The following is a 22,950-nucleotide window of genomic DNA, read 5'->3' as shown; positions in this document are numbered from 1 at the left end:
GGTCAGCTTAGTGGCACTGAAAGGTCTGCACTTGACTTTTATCAGTCATATTGGGACCACAGATTACTAGCAGGCACTCTCCCAACTCCAGCACAGCTGAAACCGAGTAGATCTCTAGCACCATGGATGGGCAGACTCATAGAGGAACTCCCGAGCAGATTGCAGTCTGGGCGGGTTGGGCCAGGGCTGTAGGTGGGCAGGGCTGAAGAGAGAAACCCCCACAGTGGATTGCAGAGCAGGAAAGTTGTCTTGGGTCAGCTTTTGGTGCCGAGGGACCTCAAGAGTGGAGTTTTTGCATGTGTCTGAGCCTGGTGGAAAGTGGCAACCCCCTAACAACTGGGGACTTTGCTGAAATTGTGCTGTGGGCCTGTAAATAACAGTATGATGTCATCGGTAGCAAGCCAATCAAAGCCCTAGAAACAGCCCCTAGCAACAGGGAGCTTTCCTGCTTCTGCTCCCACCTTCTCCACCAATAACTTCACTCATCCAATAGAAGAAACCACATTCAGCCAATATAAAACCTCCTGGTTCGAACTCTAAATGCTCTTTACAACAAACGGAAACCCAAATCCACATCCACAGTGATTCCACCATCACAAAGAAAACTGCAAAGTAACCCAGCATACCTGAATTAATAACTTAAAAGTTGAAAGCATTAGGCAACAACAAACAAACAAACAAACAAACAAATAAATAAATAAAATACACCAGCTTCACCTTTTCAAAATATTAAACCATAATACCAAGATAAAACAAATCAATATATAACCAACAGTTAAGGACAACCTCAAAATGTCTAGGAAACAACAGGCAACCTCAAATCAAACAAAAAAACAGGACAAGGCATTAGAAGCAAAACCACAAACAAAGGTCTCATTATACATGGAGGAAGAGGAGGCAATAGAATTACCTGAGAAGGAATTTAGAAGATATGTTTATAGAGCTCTACAAGAGCCCAAGGAAACCCCAAACAGAAGCAAGGCGAGCACCCACAGTTCCCTGGAAGAACTCAGGAAAATCATTAAATAACAAAATAATAAGATGAATGCACAATCAGAACTCAGGCAAAAACAGCAGTTAGAAATCCAGAAGATGAATACCAAAATGACAGTATTACACAGTACAGTAAAAGCACAAACGAGTAGGTTAAAACTGGCTGAAGAATGCATATCCCAAATAGAAGACAAATCCCTGGACACTAGCCTGTATGAAGAAAAATCAGAACAAAGATTTAAGAGAAATGAAGAGAACCTAAGAATCATACGGGATGACATGAAGAAAAACAACATAAAACTCATTGGAATTATAGAACAAGAAGAGGCGAAAAAGACCACTGAGAAAATTGAGGAAGACCTGCTAACAGAAAACTTTCCCCATATCATGAAGGAAGAAAAGATATTTGTCCAAGAAGCTCATAGAACCCCACAAAAGATAGATCCCAAGAGAAAAACAGAGGTATATAACAATCAAACTCTCCAAAACCAAACACAAAGAAAAAATTTTGAGAGCTTCCCAGGCAAAAAGAAATATTACTTATAATAATGACACAGTTAGGCTGAGCTCTGATTACTCAGCAGAAACCATGCAGGCAAGAAGGCAATGGGCTGGCATATATAAAACACTGAAGGAAAAGAACTTCCAACCAAGAATCTTATATCCAGCCAAATTATCCATCAAATATGAGGGCAAAATCAAGGTATTCTCAGAGAAACAGAAATTAAGGGATTTTGTAAAAACCAGACCAACCCTACAAGAAATCCTTAAGTTCTTCCAATAGAGAACCCACAATAGAGATCAACAAAATCAGGATACGTGGCATGAACACTAAAATCAAATCAGAAATAGAAACTCAAAATAAGACCATAAAACACTGTACTCTAAAAACCAAGGATGTCAATCAGCACACAACAACAGCAACTAACCTATCAGAGGGAATAAAACTTCTAGGTACAAACTTTCAAATGGAGAGGAAAACAGGACAATGTCTTCACAGTACACACTGTTCTAAAAATGTAGAGACAAGAATATACTCCAAGATAACCATAGAGAAAAATAACAATCCCCCTAAGCAAATTCAGAAAGAAGGAAAACATATGGATCTAATAAGCAAAAAAACAACAGTAAAGAAGAAAAGGGAGAAAGCATCAGCCAACAAACTGAACTCACCACAGAAAAGTATGTGGAACAAAGAAACACCAACAACATGACAAAAAAAAAAAACCACAATAGAATGACAGCAATCAATTCAACCTATCACTAATGACACTCAATGTGAATGGACTAAATGCACCTATCAAGAGAAAGAGAGTGGCAGACTGGGTAAGAAAAGAAGACCCATCAATATGCTGCCAACAAGAGATCCACCTTAGACACAAAGATAAAAACAAATTAAGAGTTAAGGGATGGAAAAAATATACCAAGCCAATGGAAACCAAAAAAGAGCAGGAGTAGCAATATTGATTTCTGATAAAATAGACATTAAGGTGAAAAACGTCATAAGAGATAAGTAGGGACATTATATGATGCTGAAAGGGTCAATTGATAAAGAAGATGTTATAATAATAAATATTTATGCACCAAATGAAAGTGCTTCAAAATATGTGAAGCAAATATTAACTGAATTAAAAGGGATAATAGACAACTCTACAATAGTAGTAGGAGATTTTAACACACCACTTTCAAAGAGGAACAGGTCAACTAGAAAAAAACTCAACAAAGATACAGAAGAACTCAACAGTACAATCAACCAACTCAACCTCATAGACATATACAGAGCATTTCACCAAACAAAAGCACAATTCACATTCTTTTCCAGTGCACATGGATCTTTCTCCAGAATAAACCATATGTTAGGACATAAAACAAGCCTCAATAAATTCAAAAGCATTGAAAAGCTTTTCTGCAAAGCATCTTCTCAGACCATGATGCAATAAAATTAGAAAATAATAATAGGAAGAGCAAGGAAAAAAGCATCAAACATATGGAAGCTGAAAAACCGCCTGCTCAAAAACTATTGGATAAAAACTGAAATAAAAAAAATTCCTGGAAACAAATGAGAATGAAGATACATCATACCAAAACCCATGGGACACAGTGAAAGGAGTACTCAGAGGACAGTTTACAGCAATAAATGCATACATCAAAAAATAGGAAAGAAACAAAATCAACACTCTAACTCATCAACTCCAACAACTAGAAATAGAACAACAAAAGAATCCTATAGTATCTAGAAGCAAGGAAATAATAAAGATCAAAGCAGAAATAAATGAAACAGAAAACAAAACAAAACAAAAAACAGAGAAAACAAAAAGCTGGTTCTTCAAAAAGATTAATAAAATTGATAAACCACTGGCAGACCTAACAAAAGAAAAGAAAGAGAAGATCCAAATCATAAGAATTGTAAATGAAAATGGTGTCATCACAAGAGAAACAACTGAAATAAAAAAGATACTGACAGAATATTATAAAAAACTGTACTCCAATAGATTTGAGAACCTACAAGAGATGGACAAGTTTCTAGAATCACAAGACCTACCTAAACTATCCCACTCAGAGAAAGAATACTTGAACAGACCTTTAATGAAAGAAGAAACTGAACAGGTCATAAAAAACTTCCCACAAAGAAAAACCCTGGCTCTGATGGCTTCACTGGAGAATTCTATCAAATATTCAGAGAAGAGTTGACACCATGCTACTCAATCTATTCCAGAACATAGAAAAAGATGGAATATTCCCAAACTTATTTTATGAAGCAAGCATAACATTAATACCAAAACCAGGGAAAGACACCACTAGAAAAGAAAACTACAGACAAATATCCCTCATGAACATAGATGCAAAAATCTTTAACAAAATCCTAGCCAACAGAATTCAACAACATATACAAAAATTAACACACCGGGACCAAGTTGAATTCATACCAGATTTACAAGGGTGGTTCAACATCAGAAAATCAATCAATGCAATCCACCACATAAACAAAACAAAAGAAAAGAACCATATGATTATATCAATTGATGTAGAAAAGGCATCTGATAAAATCCAACATCCATTCCTGTTCAGAACTCTCAGAAAAATGGGGATAGAAGGGAAATTCCTCAACATAATAAAGGGTATATATTCAAAGCCAATGGCCAACATCATTATTAATGGAGAAAGACTCAAGGCATTCCCCTTACAAACAGGAACAAAACAAGGATGCCCTCTATCACCACTTCTATTTAACATTGTATTGGAAGTCCAGGCCGGGGCAATAGGCCAGAAAGAGAAACAAAAGGCATACAAATTGGCAAAGAGGAACTAAAATACTATCTCTATTTGCAGATATGATTCTGTACATAGAAAACCCAAGGGACTCAATTAAAAAAACTACTGGAACTAATAGAGAGGTTCAGCAAAATGACAGGCTACAAGGTCAACATACAAAAATCAGTTGGATTTCTCTACATCAGCAAGGAGTCCTCTGATAAAGAAATAAGGGAAACAATACCATTCACTATAGCTACAAAAAAGATAAAACATCTAGGAATAAACCTCACCAGAGACACAAAAGACCTCTACAGAGAAAACTATAAAACACTGCTACAAGAGACAACAAGGGCACTACATAAATGGAAGAACCTACCTTGTTCATGGATAGGTAGACTGAATATTGTGAAAATGGTAATACTACCTAAAGCAATCTATACATTTAATGCAATTCCGAGCCATATTTCAACAAAATTTTTTAAGGACATGAAAAAACTAATTACTAATTTCATATGGAAGGGAAAGAGACCTCGAATAAGCAGAGCACTTCTCAAGAAGAATAACAAAGTGGGAGGTCTCACACTCCCAGATCTTAAGAACTACTGTAGAGCCACAGTAGTCAAAACAGCATGGTATTGGTACAATGCTAGACAGACCAATGGAACAGAATCGAAAGTCCAGATATAAACCCATCCATCTATGGACAACTGATCTTTGATTAAATGAGGAAGAGACAGCCTCTTTAGCAAATGGTGCTGGCATAACTGGATATCTACTGTAGAAAAATGAAACAAGACCCATACCTCACCACATACACAAAAACAAACTCAAGCTGGATCAAAGACTTAAATGTAAAACCCAAAACTATAAAATCCATCAAAGATAAAAGAGGGGCAAATTTGGGAGCCCTAATTTATGGCATAAATAGACTATCAAGCATAACCCAGAATGTGCAAGAGATAGAAGCAAAGCTAGATGACTGGGACCTTTTAAAAATTAAATTCTTATGCGCATCAAAAGACTTCGTCAAAAGGGTAAAAAGAGATTGGGAGAAAATATTTGCCTATGACATATCTGTTAAAGGACTTATCTCCAAAATCTACAGAAAACTTCAATACCTCAACACCAAAAAGACAATAACCCAATTCACAAATGGGCAAAAGACTTGAACAGACACTTCTCCAAAGAAGATATACAGGCAGCCAACAAACACGAGAAATTGCTCACAATCATTAATCATTAAAGAGCTGCAAATCAAAACAACAATGAGATATCATCTCACCCCAGCAATAATAGCAAAGTTCAACAGGTCAGAAAATAACAAATGCTGGCAAGGTTGTGGAGAGATTGGAACTCTTGTGCACTGCTGGTGGGATTGTAAAATGGTACAACCATTGTGGCAAACGGTATGGTGTTTCCTTAAAAACTGAAAATAGAAGTACCATTTGACCCAGAAATACATTACTAGGAATATAGCCTAAAGAGGTAAGAGATAGAGCATGAACAGACATATGTACACCTGTGTTCATCGCAGCACAATTTACCATAGCAAAGAGATGGAAACAACCTAAATGCCCATCAATGGATGAATGGATAACCAAATTATGGTATATGCACACAATGGAATACTATGCTACATTAATGAACAATGAGGGATACACGAGTCATCTCACAATGTGGATGAACCTGGAGGACATTATGCTGAGTGAAATAAATCAATCACAGAAAGACAAGTACTGTATGAGCCTATTACTGTAAAAAGACAGAGAAGGGTTTGCTTGGGAAAGGGAACTCAGTAGGTTACTGGGATGGGGAGGGAAGGGGAGGGATTAATTCCAGGCTAGTTGAGGCCTACACGCTGACATGGGTAGGGGGAGTGATATACAGGAAGGATCTATGACCACCATGATAACATTAAGAAATAGGAAGACACTGAATTGTACACACAAGAGATAGAAGACAGATGCTAATACCAATCATTGTTTCCACAATACTGCATTGCCATTAACACCAAACACCAGGCTGCAGATAAACACATAAACACCTGAGATGATCAGATGAAGAGAAGTATATTCTAGACCAAGGATAGATTCATCTGAGCCTAATCTTGCACTAACACCAGTGATACAAAATACCTGCAGTCCTTACAGAAACAATAGAAGACAGACATAGAGTAATCCCTCACAGACAACCATACACTATGGGAGAGAGATCCAATAGATCTACTGTCTCAGGACCATAGTACTGGGGTACACCAGACTTAATTGGCACAACAAAATACATAAAAGCGTTGCTCCACATCCTACATTGGTGAGTAGCAACTGCGGTCTTAAAAGCTTTCAAGTGGCCATCTAAGATACAGCTAATGGTCTCGTAGCGTCAGAAGCAAAGAAGAACACACAAAAAAAGGGGGGGGGCATTTAGAAGCAATCAGCCATAGGACACAATGGCCCTTGAGACCAGAAGAACTAGATGGTGTCCGGCTACCAATGTCAACCACTCAGGAAAGAATCAAATCTGGAGATCCTGGATAGAGTGGGAGGGAAAACATGGAACAAAATACAAAAACTCAATAATGACCAGAATTACTGGTCAGATGAAATCTGGTGAGCCTCCCAATATTATGGCCCTGGAATACATTCTGTGCCTGGAATAAAACGCACCCCCAGTGGCAGGCTCTGAGCCCAATAGTTAACAAGATGTACATGCAGACCACTCAACCCAGGATGCCGCACCCACACAGTCAATGGTAATACATCCCTTAGAGCAATAGACCATGGGACACCAGAGGACCAACATTCAAATTGAGGAAATGCAGGACAGACAGGAGTGCTTAAGTATGAAGGGCACAGGGAGGAGGGTTACAGGGTAGGGAGGGCAGGAGACTGGGTTAGGGTTGGACATGGTAAGTAGGAGTGAAACTAAATGTACACGTAACGTTGAATGTAAAACAAGCTCTTAAAATAATAATAATAAATAAAAAATAAAATAGAAGACCAAATCCTAAGGGGGGAAAAAAAGATGCACCAGGTTTGCACATACACACCCTCCTCACAATAATTCAAGAGGTGGTAGTCTAGGAATACCTTGGCTCCAGTTCTTTTTTCTTGTTATGTCTTAAAAAATGGAATTCAGGGTGTCAAAATGCTACACTAAAAGCATAGTATAATATCCAATATCTTTCAAACTGACAAAGAGTGAAAAATAATAATAGCCAATTTATACAAGAGTTCCAGTATAATATCCAATGGGGATGTAGACACTGCTGCTGGTGGGCAAGAGTATAAAAAGGAAAAACAAAACACAACTAGTTGCTTGCTGTCGAGTTCACATAGCAACCCAGCACGTTGCAGAGTAGCACTGCACTCCATTAGGTTTCATGGCTGTGAACTTGTGGAAACAGATTGCCAAGGCATTTTTCTGAGGTGTCCCTAAGTTAGTTTGAACTACCAACTCTTTGGTTAGTAGCCTAGCACTTAACCATTAACACTACCCAGGGACTCCAGGATAAGGGTGAGTGTAGATGGTGTAAAAATTTCAGAAGGACAATGTGACAATATGTGTAAAATCCTTTAGATATTTTCAGGAAAAGAATATGGAGGTGCACAAAGATTAGCCATGAGTACAGGTATTACAACATTGTATGTATAAGTCGTCAAGGCTCCTCACTGATATTTCTGGTGCTTCTCTTTCCAGGGATATCATACGGTTGTGTGTCCCACCCTACTGAGATTAGGATGTGATTTGCTTTGATCAATAAGAGGAGGGCTAAACTGAAGACTTCGAAGCAGAAGTCTTTAGGAATTGGTGCATAATTTGTCACCTTCCCCTTCTGTTGCTTCAGGAACTGGTACCATTCTGATAACGGAGGCTCCATGAGTCTGTGTCCTGGAGTGAGGTTGACATTGAGCAAAATCCTTGTTAACCCAAGATGACATGTGAAGCAGGGTTTCCCAACCTCTAGACATTATGGGCTAGAAAATTTCTTGTTGTTGGGGGCTGTTGTGTGAATGTGGGTTGTTTGGCAGCATCCTGGCCCCTACCCACTAGATGCCAGTAGTATCCCAACAAAAATTTTGACAACAAAAATGTCTCCAGATATTGCAAAATGTCCCCAGGGTAGGGGTAAGGAGGGCAAAATCACCCCTGTTGAGAATCACTGAAGCTGAGTAAACAAGAAATAAACCTTGTTATTTTAAGTCACTAAGATTCTGAGCTTATTTTGTGGGAGCTGATAGGGTATAATAGCAGAAACAATATATAAACCTTTAAGCAAAAGAATATTGCTTCAAATTAAGGGTGCATTTACTTTCTTTCTTTTGATTCTCTGTGTTTTTCAGCTTCTCTGTAATGAAAACATAGTGTGTTCTTAATAATAAAAAAAAAACCCTGAAAGTTAATTTTATTTTATAAAACTACATTTACATAATTGCCTACATATACACAGTATTTGCTAGGGCTATTCAGAATTTCTAAGTACAATTAAACACTTGTATATAATAATATCTTTACCTTATGCTTTTGTTTACAAAGTGTTTTCCCGTCCTACCATTTTTGTTGTCATCGTTAAATTACAACGACATTGTGAGGTAGGTAACATAGACAAGGAAACTGAGGTAAAGAGAAGCTAAGGGACATGCCCAAGGTCACATAGCTACTATGTAGAAGGGTCTTCTCTCTTCAATTCTAGGTACTATGGCACATTGCCTCTGCATTGCTGTTAAAAGCCAGTTTCAAAGAGTCAACTGGGACAGACTCTGATTCTTGGGAAATTTAAGCAGGTAAGAAAGAATTCTTGGACAAGGATACTAAATCTTGTAGGCCCTTGGTTACAGCATGATACTCAATAAAATTTAAGCATAGTCATCTTTTGCAACACAGCCAATAGAATTTCATATTCTGTCCCCCTCCCTACTTCTTTTCTATCTCTTTTTCTCTTTCCAGCTCAAATGAGTCACCTTGACTAGTCTGCCAATCCCCATAGAACTTATGTTCCTTGATAGGATATGCCAATAGAAATGAGAAATTCTGTAATGAATCAAGATGTGAGTTAGTCACCTATCCCTGCAAAGAACTAAGCACCGTCTCCTGGAGGAAATGTAGCTAATCAAATGGACATGCATGCATGTAATGACAGAGAATGAATGTAAGAATGTGCAGAGTCTCTATTTTTTTTTTCCTTTTAAAGAAGTGTCCCTATATTGTACCTGTCTTGTGCATTTCTAAGCCTCTGTGCTGTGCTTCGCTTATTGACACCCCCGCACCCCTCTCCCCAAAACAACACATACTGAACTCTCAAATTGGCAACTGGACTGAAACTCAAGCTCCCATCAGTCTATACCTATTCATTTCCCTTCCCTTCAAATATGTGATGGTACTGTCCCTGGAGTGGAGCTATTTTGAGAGGACGATCACTAGAACAATCACAGGCTTGGCAGGAGATGGACAGTACAGTGTAGTCACAAAAGAAGAAAAGACATTGTCATTGAGGCTTTGAGTCCTGAATGTCAGAACAGCAGGGAAACTGGGTAGAGTACGTTTCTGCCTGCTGTCCACTATCACTCAGTTACAGAGTTACCCACTTGACTTGCATGATCATTGACTTTCCATGAATCAAGTTGCTCAGAGCATCCAAGGCATGGGGGTTAACAGGGCTTTGGAACAACGTGGGGAAGAAGTATTTTCCCTAGCAAAACTTCTTGCATCCAACTGGCTGAGAGGAGAGTTATGCTCAGCTGTGCCCAGAGGCATGTTCATGGTTCTTTGAATACTAATGCCAATAAGCAGAATTCACCACTGGAAATCCTCCACTATACTCTAGTAGAGTCAGTGGAGTCTGAAGGTCAAGGATATCACCTAAAATTTGCATAACTTCCCAGAGCAGCCCCCTGCCTCTTGCTAGAAGCTACAGAAATACCTCAGGGACTCCTTTCAGCTGAATTTCTTTCCTTCTCTTGATGAGAATCTCTTTGAAGAACAGATGTGATTTCTGTACCAGCAGTTCTGCTTGGTCAGGGGCTATGCTAATTCATCTCTGGATAATCAGTGCCAAACCCAATAAATATTTTTCTGGATGGATGGATGGATGGAGGATTACATGGATAACCAGTTTATATATTAATCCCTATAGAAAGGGCTGTTGCATGGTAGTAAAAATCTACACAGCCCTCCCTGTTCAAAAAAGAAATAGTCCTTTTAGTCCTTATATTGATCAGTCCAGGCTGTAAAGGTGGGATTGCAAATAAGTTTCATCTTGAGAGCCAACACTGGTCGATTGGTAGTGGCTGCCTTGAGAGTTATGGTGGTGATATTTGTGCACTGGGTTCAGTGAGGAAAAAGTGCTGCCATTGATTAGCAATGCCTGCCGTGAGCTAAAGACAAGAAATACCTTGCATTTATCAATGCTTCTAAAGTTTCAAATTCTTCAAATCGATTTTCCTAGATAAATAACTTTCTAACACATTTTAAGGTCAACTTTGAATGGATATAATGGGCAGTTGTTGTTGTTGTTGTTGTTGTTTGCCGTCGAGTCGGCCCCGACTCATAGCGACCCCTCCTTGGATTTCCGAGGCAGTATCACTACGGAAGTAGGATTGCCCAACCTTCCTTCCGAGGAGTGGCTGGTGGGTTTGAACTGCCTGCCTTCTGGTTAGCAGTCAAGTGCCTTAGCCACTATGCTACCAGAGCTCCCATAATGGGCAGTAGTGAGTAGTTTTCCTCTATTGGTATATTTTCCCAATGTACTTGCTGGATTTGAGGGGAAATGGAAAAATTCCACTTGGATTTTCTCAGAATATACAATTCTTCTCAGAAAAGAAAACTAAGCTAAGTAGGTGTTAATTCACCTCCATCAAAACCAAACCAAACTCACTAACGTCAAATTGATTCTGACTCATAGCGACCCCCGTTGGGTTCCAAGACTGTAAATTTTTACAGAAGCAGACTACCTCATCTTTCTTCCACAGAGCAGCTGGTGGGTTTGAACCGCTAACCTTTTGGTTAGCAGCCAAATGCCTTATCTACTGCTCCACCAGAGCTCCTTAATTTACCTCCAAGTGGTATATATAACAAAATTTTTTACCGGAACAAATTAAAAGGAGGAGAGGAAAAAGCAATGAAACCCATAATGTAATCCAATACCACCAATCCCAACATTGTGAATAATCTCACTTTCACAGTGCCAAGTATTTCATAAGAAACTTAGTTCAGGGAAGAACCAGTTAGCTACAGAAAAACAGCTGCTGAATTTTGATTTAAGTTCTATCACTCTTGCCATATACAATGGAGTATTAACTACGGATATCTCAGCAAATTAATCCAATAAACAGAACACCTGAGTAGAAATTGCCTAAGAATTAACCTCCAGGCCTAGCAAAGCTAATTTCATTGGGTAGGGATTCTACCTTATGTATTTTTTGAGATATAATTCACATAATAATTCAGTGGTTTTTAGTGTATTCACTTTATTGTGCAACCATCACCACTATCTAATTCTAGAACATTTCCATCACCCCAAAAAAGGGGCTTTGTACCTATTAGCAGTCACATCTTACACCCTCACTTATACCTCAATCCTCTGGAATTCACTAATCTACTTCTTATTTCCTGTTTCTATGTACTTGTTTATTCTAGAAATTTCATATAAATGAAATTATATAATACATGGCCTTTTATATCTGGCTCCTTTCAATTAGCAAAATATTTTCAAGGTTCATTCATGCCATAGCACATATTAAGAACTTCATTCTTTTTATGGTTGAATATTATTATATTGTATGGATATACCACATTTTGTTTATCCATTTCCACTTGATGGACATTTGGTCTATTTATACTTTTTGGCTATCATGAATAATACTGCTAAGAACATTTGTGTATAAGTATTTGTCTGAGTATCTGTTTTCAGTTCTTTTGGAAATATACCTAGAAGTGGAATTGCTAGGTCATGTGGTAACTGTATGTTCAACTTTTTGAGAAATTGCCAAACTGTTTTCCACATGGGCTGCACCATTTTACAATCTCACCAGCAACGTATGAGGGTTTCAATTTTTCTGTAGCCTTACCAACACTTCTTATTATCTTTGTTTTTCATTATAGCCATTCTGTTATTGTTGTTGTTATATGCTGTCGAGTCAGACCTGACTCACAGTGACCCTTCCTTGGGTTTCCGAGGCAGTGCCACTACAGAAGTAGATTGTCCAACTTTCTTTCTGAGGAGTGGCTGGTGGATTTGAACTGCCAGCCTTCTGGTTAACAGTCAAGTGCCTTATGCACTAGGCTACCAGAGATCCTATAGCCATTGTAGTGGGGGTGAAATAATATTTCATTGTGAGGATGTCACCTTTTTTAAAAAAAAACTCATATCAAGCATGGTCATACCTGGGCATGAGATGGTGGAAAGCCCCTTCTGATGTAAACACCAAAAAGAGCATCCTTTCCGAGGGAAATGTTGAACTTTAAGAACTGGGGCTGACTGATGTGAATCTGTGACCTCCAAAACACCCCTGGTGGGACTTCTTGCGTCACCCGCCGACCAACTTCTGCTTCGCCACTGTCTATGCTGCTATTTTTCAATGACCAGGGCACTGGAAAACAGGAATGGATTTCAAGTCAGTGAGATTTGTATACATTAGTTGGCTGTACATTTCTGTTTAATTTTATGCCAGGATATAATAGATAGATAGAGATTAAGATTAAACTCACGGCAAATATTTCTTCAACTCACAGCTTAAAACCTTTATATTTTAAATAATTAAGCTATATATGAGTATATATATATCCCAGGGTGTCCGAAATCTAGGCACAATGCTTTTTAAAAAAAATCTGTGACTGCTCTTTACTGAGCAAATATAAGGGCTGAGAATTTGAAAAGTATTTGTAAATCTTCTTACCACCCCCAGATATGACTGGGATGTAAAAATTATTGGCAGGGGAGGGGAAGGTGGTATTAATTTGGCACCAGATTTAATTCTTGCAGGCTTTAATTCTTCTTTCCAGCCACAAACAAGTCTAATCTAGCATTCTAACATTTTCATAAGTTAAAAAAAAAATGAAAAAGAAGTAGAAGAAGTGACACTGAACAAAAATCAGTCCAGAATAAAGCAACTTGATGGACCATTGGGACTCAATCTCAAGTTAACCTAATATTGGTAGTAGCCCCTTCCTTGAGTCAGAGGGAGAGGTCTAGAACCACAGAGGAAACCACACCTCTCTTGTTAATGCACCTGTGATTGCAGTATCTGAAATCTTCTGATGTTGAAAATATCTCAGTTGCCCATACTCAGCATTCTTAATAATAGAAGTTCTGGAAATACCTATTTTAAAAGAGAATTTCTTATCAACAAGGTACTACCAGGGCCTCCTATACTTTGGAGCTTGGCTTCCTTTGCAAGCACAGAATTGAGGAAAACCAGGCGTTACCAGTAGTCACACAAAAAAAGTAAGTTAAAGGATCTCTTTGAGCCTCAGTTTCTGCATCTCTAAAATAGAAATGAAACCTAGATGGAATCTAGTTTTCTAAAGGTCATTTGTGATTCTTTCAAATACATTCTATGTTCTTGAGAACTTCTAAACAATTGAAACCAAACAGAAAAAGAATCATTTCTATTTTAGAGGCTTTTTTCTTCTGGGGAATTAATCACTTTGGTGTCCTGTGGATCTGAAAACATTTTCAACCAGAAGGGTAGAATATAGGAAAAAAGCTCCCCTCTGCATCTGGCAGTGGAGAGAGTCTTCTGGAAAAATATATATTTTGCCATCAGACATTGCAAAGGGTTTGGATAAGGAGAAATTATGATATTGCTGGAGACAGACATGAACCTGAGAATCAGGTGACCTGGTTTTGCTACTATCTACTCAGCAAAGACAAGCCTCATAAGCTCTCTTCTTTCCAGTTTCCCCATCTGTAAAATGAAGCAGTTCTAGTTTTGAATCTCTGAAGGTCTGTCATATATATAAATTATACAAGAAAACCACAGGGTGACTCGAGGGTGTGAAGCTGTTTTTTGTTCTTTCTTTTTTCCTTAACAAGTGAGGTGATGTTTAATTTTTATTCAACACAAAACCAAAACAAACCCACTGTCATCAAGGTGATTCTGACTCATAGCGACTGTAGGACAGAATAGAACTGCCCTATGGTTTCCAAGGCTGTAAATTATTATGGAAGCAAACTGCCTCATCTTTCTCTTGCAGAGCAGCTGGGAGGTTCAAATCACCAACCTTTTGGTTAGCAGCCGAATATCTTAGCCACTGCACTACCACAGTTCTTTTTATTCAACTCAGTAAAAGATCAAAAAACAAAACAAAAGGTTAAAAAAAAAAGTTAACAGGGGCTTAAAATAAAGCAGAGAAAATATTGATTTAGACCTTAAGAAGAACCCCTTGACCTGTAGGATAATAAGACTTGGGAATGGGCTCCTGAGAGAAGATTGGAAGCCTCTATCACATAACATCTTTAAGAAGAAAACTATACAACTAGAGGGAGTTCTGGTAGCATAGCACCTAAGGCACTTGACTGCTAACCAGGAGGCTGGTGGTTCAAACCCACTAGCCACTCCTTGGAAGGAAGATGGGGCAATCTACTTCTGTAGTGATACTGCCTCGGAAACCCAAGGAGGGGTCGCTATGAGTCGGGTCTGACTCGATAGCACAATAACAACACAACAACAACATACAACTAGATGCCTTGAGTGGTTCAGATCTTCTGATGGGAACTAGATTTTTTTTTAAAATTTTTATGTTGGCCAGAGTTTCTAATAGAAGAATGGCCTGGTGATCTGCTTCCAAAAATCAGCCAATAGAAACCCTGTGGATCACAATGGTCCCATCTGCAACCAATCACAGGAGTGGAGCTGGACTGGACAGTGTTTTGTTCTGTTGTGTGTGGGTTCCATGAGTTGGGGGCTGACTTGAATGCAACTAACAACAACAGAGTTTCTCATTAACACTGAATGCTTAATGGAAGGAAAATAGTGTAGCACTTAAGAGCAGAGACTCTGGCCTTGGTTCAAATCTCATCTCTGATCTGATACTTGCTAACTGTATGAATTCTTTGTGCCTCATTTTTCACATCTGTAAAATCAGGATGCTATTATTAATTATTTCATAAGGTTGTTATGAGGAGTTTAATGAGTTAATCCACACAAAACTCTTAGAATAGTTTTGGAAAATCAGTCATATTGTGAGTGCTTTCTGACCTGAGGAGCTCATCTTCTATCACTGTATTGGACAATGTTTCAGGGCTATTCATAAAGTTTTCCAGTAATATATCAGACAGTGTTTCACTGTTATTCATAAGGCTTTCACTGGCCAATTCTTTGAGAAGTGGATGGCCCCTTTCTTCTTCCAAGTCTGTCTTAGTCTGGAAGCTCTGCTGAAACCTGTCCAGCATGCAGGACCCTGCTAGTATTGGAAATACTGGTGGCATATCCGCTAGCCTCACAGCAACACACAAGCCACCACAGTATGAGAAACAAACAGACAAGTGGATCAGCACCTAAGAGCCCTCTAATCTACTGCTGAAACAGAAATGGATGTGGATAATGTCAAGTCAAATGTGTACATTGGGGATGGGCAAGAGTGCAGGGTTCCAGAGAGTGGTTGCTCTGGAGTTCAGACAAGGAGTCTCAGGGGCTTTTAGTTTTTGAATATTCTAGGAGTCTTCTTCTTTCACTAGAGCACAACTTCAGGACATTGGCCTCAGTAAATTAGCTGCTACTACCAGTATATACAATCCCTGGGTGGTAACACACTTGGCTGCTGAAAGGTTTGAGGTTCAAGTCCAACCAGAGGCATCATGGAAGAGAGGCCTAGCGATCTACTTCTGGTTAATGTACTTAGTTGCTAACTGAAAGTTTGGAGGTTCGCATACACCCAGAGGCATCTTGGAAGAAGCTCTGGCAATCTACTTCTGAAAAATCAGCATTGAAAACTCAATGGAGCACAGTTCTACTCTGACACACATTGGGTAGCCCTGAGTTGGAGTTGATCTGACAGCAACTGGTACCCATGTGTACAGGCTACCTTCTCACTAGGCACACCTCCTCTTAGAGTTTCTATGTTCCTTTCTCATGACCCACCCACTAGAGGAGGCAGTGCAGTTGGGTGATGAAGTAGATTTTGGAGCCAGACAGAACTGGATTCAAATCTTGACTGCTTTTTCCTTGCTGTGTGACTTCTAGCAATTTACTTAACCTCTCTGGGCCTCTGTTCCCTTTCTGTAAAATGGGAACAATAACAAATGGAAGCATACAAAGAAAGCTTAGTAGAGTGCCTGGCACATAATAATAGCAAAATAAATACTGCTAGTTAAATGGAATGAAAAAATATAAAACTATAGAGGAAAGTATCTGGCTTCCTTTTCAGCAAAGTGTTTTCTATAATAATAATTTAAAAAATTGTCTATGTATATATGATATATACACATACACACAAACACATGTACACAAATTTGTGTGTGTGTGTGTGTGTGTGTCTTATGTGCACAGAGAGGGAGAGAGAGAAACAGAGACTGATAAATTCTCTGGAATAGATTTATCTATGGGACCAAGCTTAAACCTGGGAGTCAAGGCCTGTCACACCACTGATTTTTGGTGAGGCCTTCTAGAAGTCAGTATTGTCTCTCACTTATACTTTACTGATTAGCACTGAAATGCACCTTCATGCTGAAGTTTTCCATTCCTGGAACCCCACTCCCTGTGTTAGAACAAATAAATAGTTTATTTTTCTGTGTTTCCTTAGCATTTTACACTTAACTTTACTGCAACATTTATTGTTAGGCACTATAATCGATTTTTCATGTCTTCTTAAGTTTCCCCTGTTAGACACTGAAGTCAGGCAGAGCTGTGGATTCTTCTCTGGCTTCTCTATATTTTGCACCTGGCAACCCATGTGTGTTCTATAAATGTTGATCTGGATCAAACTTTTCCTGCCCATGTGATGGGTATTTGGACAAAACCCCTGCAACTGCTGGGTGAAATGAGGGCCTTAGGGAAGATTGACACTGAAAAGCTGCATGTAAATGGAACAATTTTAAAAAAATAAAACTAGTTTCTGAAAGCCTTACAAGGAATTTCTTATTTAAAGGACTCTTCCTTGTGAAGCCTTTTGGAAAGACATGAGTAACTCTGAATTTAACTTTTGTATAAAATCTTACAAATAAGCAAGAAGAGGTTTAGTTGGAAGGTCCCTCAGGTTAAGAAGCAAAAGTCAAAGGTTCTAGTTCCGATGCTTAACAACTCTAAGCTTTTGTGGAAGGAAGGGGGCTGTAAACCAGATAATTCTGTTGATGATCTCTCATCCTTGTTACTGAATAGCTGACTAATTTGGAGTAAGTCTTGTTCTTTAGGTCTCACGGTTCTAATCTACATAAGAGCAGCTTGGATCCAAAGACATCTGAAGTGAGATCACATTCTAGTTTACTTGTACATCTGCAGAGAGAGCCAGGAGGGTTATCCCTGGATATCTGCTATGGAGAAGGCATGAGTGTGTACGTGAGTGAGTGTGTGTGTGTGTGTGTGTGTGTGTGTGTGTGTGGTGTGGAAGCTCTCAGAAGGCCTAATGACTGGTTGGTATACAGGATGAATCTGTGCTGAACAAACTCAATTCATTTAATCTAAGATATCCACACTACTAAACACTTAGTGACCACTTGTGAAGAGGGATTTCATTTTTCCACATAAGTGTGTACTTTCTTATATATAACAGCTTCATTTTATAATTTCAAATTTAGACAAAATTTTCACAAAAGGCACAAGGAACTTCTGTATCCTCTTCACCAAGATTCCCCAAACACTATACACATTTGCTTTATCATCCTCTCATCTATGTCTCTATATTTTTTCTGAAACATCTGAGTAAGTTATAGACATGATGCTCCCTTAACTGTTTTAAAGTGTTTCTCCTGAAAACAAGGGCACTATTTTTTTTAGATCCACAGTGTACTTAACAAAAACAGTAAATTAAAATTGGTACAATGGTATATCTAATCTATGGACCTCATTCAAGTTTTCTAATTGTTCCACAAATGTTCTCAGAGCAAAAGAAAAATTATTCTTTTTCTGTAACCTTAAACAAGTCTTTTAAATGAGCATGTGTAACTTCTGTAATTTTAAAAACAATGAAAAAAGAAAAATTTTGTTCAAAATATGTTGTGCAAATATTCATGGCCTTAAAAGAGATAAGAAACAGCAAAAGTGTCTTCTGTAAATCTCTGCAGCCAGAGTAAGAACACTTGTCTCAGAGCTTATGTCCCTGGAGGCCAAGTCCCTGGGCAGAATGTCCAGGACCTTGGGCCTCCGCTGTTATTAAGAAGGTCAAAGAGGGCAGTGACCCAAGTCAGCCTCTGAGTTGGAAGAACTTGAATCTAGGCTCTGTGCAGTCATGTGTGCCAGTTTCTAGGACTGTCAACATGGCTAGTCTCTAACCAGATGTCAGTGAGAGACCTAAACCAAACCAGACCCACTGACATCGAGCTGATTCTGATTTCTAGATACCCTACAGGACAGACTAGAACTGCCCCACTGGGTTTCCAAAGCTGTAAATCTTTACAGAATCATACTGTCTAATCTTCCACAATGCTGCTGGTGGGTTCAAATGTTCTTTCTTTATGTACAGGGTGGGTATCTTCGTATGAGAGAGGTTCTGAGACTTTGAGGAGGGAATATGGGTCATTGGAGCTGGTCTGCCCTAGGCTTGAATTCCAGCTCTGATAATTCCTAGCTGTGTGACTTTGAGTAGTCATCATCCCACTCTGAGTTTGTCTACTCATGGGAAAAATGGGATGCTTCTGAGGATTAAACCGTGATACATGTAGTATCTGACTTTTAGGTGCTTCTACCTCTTTCCATCTTGTTTGTTGCTGTGTCACCTAACAACTGCTGTAAGTATTTATCCCAGATTTAGAGGGTAAAGTTGCGATGATGGTCTAATTTAAAATACAGAAGTCCCTGGATGCCACTAATAGTTATGTGTTTAGCTAGTAACCCAAAGGTTAAGTGATTGGTTACTACTGAAAAGTTGGCAGTTGGAACCCACCCACAGGCTGGACAATCTGTTGCCAAAAGTTCACAGCCATGAAAACCCTATGGAGCACAGTCTCACTGAGTCAGAATTGACTAGATGCCAATTTTATTTTATTTATTTATTTATCTGTGTGTAGGCACAATGAACTAAACAGGGCCTTGGGGTGGGGCGGGCCTAAGTGAAAGAGGCAGGCATTTTCCAGTGCAGCAAAAACAAATATACAAAGAGAGGTTGGCATATCTGTAGACAGAGAGGAACATGCCACATGTATAAAGACATTATGGTCAGAGAAAACAAAGTCACTTGGGCATTTGCTCCAAATTGCAGGTGTTGTGCTCCAGCTGTTTCTCATGTGGGCAACCACATGTAGCCTGCTTTAGTGGAGAACAGCTGGATTGTATTTATTTGACAATGATGAATGAATGTCCCAAGCAATGTTAGATGGGTTCTCCACTCATGCTTTTATGAAGTAAATGTTTATTGAACATCTACTATAGTATTGGGAGCTCTGGTGGCATAATGCCTAAGGCATTTCACTGCTAACCAGAAGGCTGGTAGTTCAAACCCATAGTATTAGGGAGTTTTGGTCAATATCAAAATTGAGGTGAATGTCATAATTCCATCAATACATTTTGGGGCAGCCTGTAGTCCAGAGTCCCATGGACATGGTTGGGGCTTGAGTTGGGGGCATCAGGGAGGTATTCAGCAGCATTCTGTGATATACAATCTATCCACCATCCTTGAGTTCTAGGGGAGGACTGAGCATGTCTTCTAGCCAGTAGGATCTCCCAGAGCTGGGGCTTCCACATCAAACTTTTCTAGCTGCTTGCTATAGAAGCTACACAGTGAACATACAGAGATAATCATTTTTCCCTAAGAAGCAGATGCTTAAGAAACGATAGTTCTGGCTAGCTCATCTCCAGCTTAGAGACAAGATTTCTGAGTTTTTAGAGGCAACACTCTAATGATCAATTTTACAGCATAGTCAAACTCTAACTCCACGGAAGATTGCTCATGTAAATGTGAAGCTATTGCCTATTTCAGAAGCATGTACCTAAAATTTCAACCAGTTAAATAAGATTGATGTTGAGCAAAACGACAGCCTTCCATAGCCACATTAGGAACTAATCATTTCAGAAAATGTTGCCGTAATTCATTTATGGAAACAGAGAAACTATTCCCCAAACAAGTGATAAAGGAAATGGACTCATAGTCAAGCCATGGAAATGAAGCCTTATATTAATACTTCCTCAACTTAACCGAACTCCGGAGGCACCTTGACATAAATCTACCTTGCAGATTATTCTGCCTCAGATATTTTTATCTATCACAAATAAAGTTGAATTCGGAATATTGCTTCAGTCATTACACTTCATTTCCATTTATTTGGGAATCGAGGCAACCATCTGAGGGCTCTGCTTAACCAAGAGATAAGTGAAAAGATTCTCCTAAGAACACAGGTCATCTGTGTATCAGAACCCATCTAGCTTTGCCCTGTTGCCCACTGGCTATTCTTTAGGAACAGATTTTCATCCCAAAGCCACTACTCCTGTGACGATATTCACAGCATAATACAGCAACAGTGGTGTAGTGCCTAAGGCATTTGACTGCTAACCAGAAGGTTGATGGTTCAAACCCACTAGCCATTCCTCAGAAGGAAGAATGGAGAATCTACTTCTGTAGTGATACTGCCTTAGAAACCCAAGGAGGGCCCATGATGAGTCAGATCCAACTCAACGTCAGTGAGTTTGGTTTCGTTTTCAGCTCTTGGGACTATATGTGCCCTTTATATATTTTGAAACCTTAATTTATGGCCCTAGATAAAAATGGTCAGCCCACTAAGAGTGTTAGCAAATATTTTTACATCTGGCAGTTCAGGTGAAACTTGCTTCTTAATATGTAGTTCAGTTTATTAGTATTAGTTATGTTGTTGTTTTTGTTGTTGTTAGGTGCCGTCAAGTTGTTTCCAACTCATAATGATCCTATGCACAACAGAACAAAACACCACCTGGTCCTGAGTCAGCTCCATAATTCTTGCTATACTTGAGTCCATCGCCACTGCCACCATGTCAATCCGTCTCGTTGAGGGCCTTCCCCTCTTTCAGCGACCATCCACCTAACCAAGCATGACATCCTTCTTCAGGGAGTGGTCTCTTCTGACAACATGACTAGAGTATGTGAAATGAAGTCTGGCCATTTTTGCCTCCAATGAGCATTCTGGCTGTACTTCCTCCAGAACAGACCTGTTAGTTCTTTTATCAGTCCATGGTACTTTCAGCATTCTTTGCCAACATCACAGCTCAAAAGCATCAATTCTTCTTTGGTCTTCCTTATTCATTGTCCAGGTCTCACATGCATATGAGGCGATTGAAAATACCATGGCTTATGTCAGGTGCACCTTATCCTCAAGTAGACATCTTTGCTCTTCATCACTTGAAAGAGGTCCTTTGCAGCTGATTTGCCCAGTGCTATACGTCATCTAATGTCCTGACTACTGCTTCCATTGATGTCAATTGTAGAACTAAGCAATGTGAAGTCTTTGACAATTTCAATCTTTTCTCCATTTATTGTAATGTTGCTTATAGGACCAGTTGTGAGGATTTTTGTTTCCTTTATATTGAGAAGTAATCCATACTGCAGACTGTATTCTTCAATCTATAGCAGTAAGTACCTCAAGTCATCCTCACTTTCAGCACGCAAAGTTGTGTGATCAGCATATCTCAGGTTGTCAATGATTCTTCCTCTGATCCTAATGCCACATTCTTCTTCATATAGTCCAGCTTCTCAGATTATTTGCTCATCATACAGATTGAATAAGTATGGTGAAAGGATACAACCCTGATGCAGTCAGTCCCTTCTTAATTTTAAACCATGCAGTGTTCCCTTTTTCTGTTTGAATGACAGCCTCCTGGTCTATGTACAGGTTCCTCATGGGTACAATTAAGTGTTCTGGAATTCCCATTCTTCTTAATGTTATCCACAATTTGTTATGATCCACACAACAAAATGCTTTTGCATAGTCAATAAAACACAAGCAAACATCTTTCTGGTATTCTTTGCCTTGGCCAAGATCCATCTGACATCAGCAATGATATCCTTCATTCCACATCCTCTTCTGTATCCAGCTTGCATTTCTGGAAGTTCTCTGTCAATATACTGTTGCAAACATTTTTGAATTATCTTCAGTAAGATTTTACTTGCATGTAATATTAATGATATTGTTCAACAGTTTCCACCTTCTGTGGGATCACCTTTTCTTTGAAATGAGTACAAATATGGATCTCTTCCAGTCAGTTGCCCAGGTAGCTGTCTTCCAAATCTCTTGGCATAACCGAGTGAGTGCCTACAGAGGGGCATCCATTAATTGAAACATCTCAGTGGGTATTCTGTCAATTCCTGGAGCCTTGTTCTTTGCCAATTCTTTTAGTGCAGCTTCGATTTCTTCCTTCAATGCCATTAGTTCTTGAACTTATACCACCTTCTGAGATGGATGAAGATCAACCAGTTCTTTTTGGTACAGTGACTCTGTGTATTCCTTCCATCTTCTTTTGATGCTTCCTATATCATCCAATATTTTGCCCACAGAATCTTTCAATATTGCAACTCAGGCCTTAAATTTTTCCTTCAGTTCTTTCAGCTTGAGAAATGCTGAGTGTGTTCTTCCCTTTTGATTTTCTAACT

At 39.0% G+C, this 22,950-nt stretch overlaps 1 protein-coding gene across 1 annotated transcript in view; it reads right to left on the bottom strand.

Annotated features, from left to right (window-relative positions):
* TENM2 (teneurin transmembrane protein 2) overlaps positions 1-22,950 on the bottom strand; it is a 1,334,042-nt gene that overhangs the window by 245,843 nt on the left and 1,065,249 nt on the right. Inside the window, exon 7 of the mRNA XM_042780802.1 lies at positions 12,628-12,833. Within this exon, the coding sequence (XP_042636736.1) occupies positions 12,628-12,833 (206 nt within the window). The remainder of the gene's footprint in view (positions 1-12,627; positions 12,834-22,950) is intronic.

The sequence above is a fragment of the Orycteropus afer genome, unplaced genomic scaffold (assembly GCF_000298275.1).
Source record: "Orycteropus afer afer isolate SDZICR_OR568_19922 unplaced genomic scaffold, OryAfe1.0 scaffold00062, whole genome shotgun sequence".
NCBI classification, from domain to species: Eukaryota; Metazoa; Chordata; class Mammalia; order Tubulidentata; family Orycteropodidae; genus Orycteropus; species Orycteropus afer.
The sequence above is the reverse complement of the archived record's forward strand: the minus strand, read 5'-3'. Positions and strand labels throughout refer to the sequence as shown.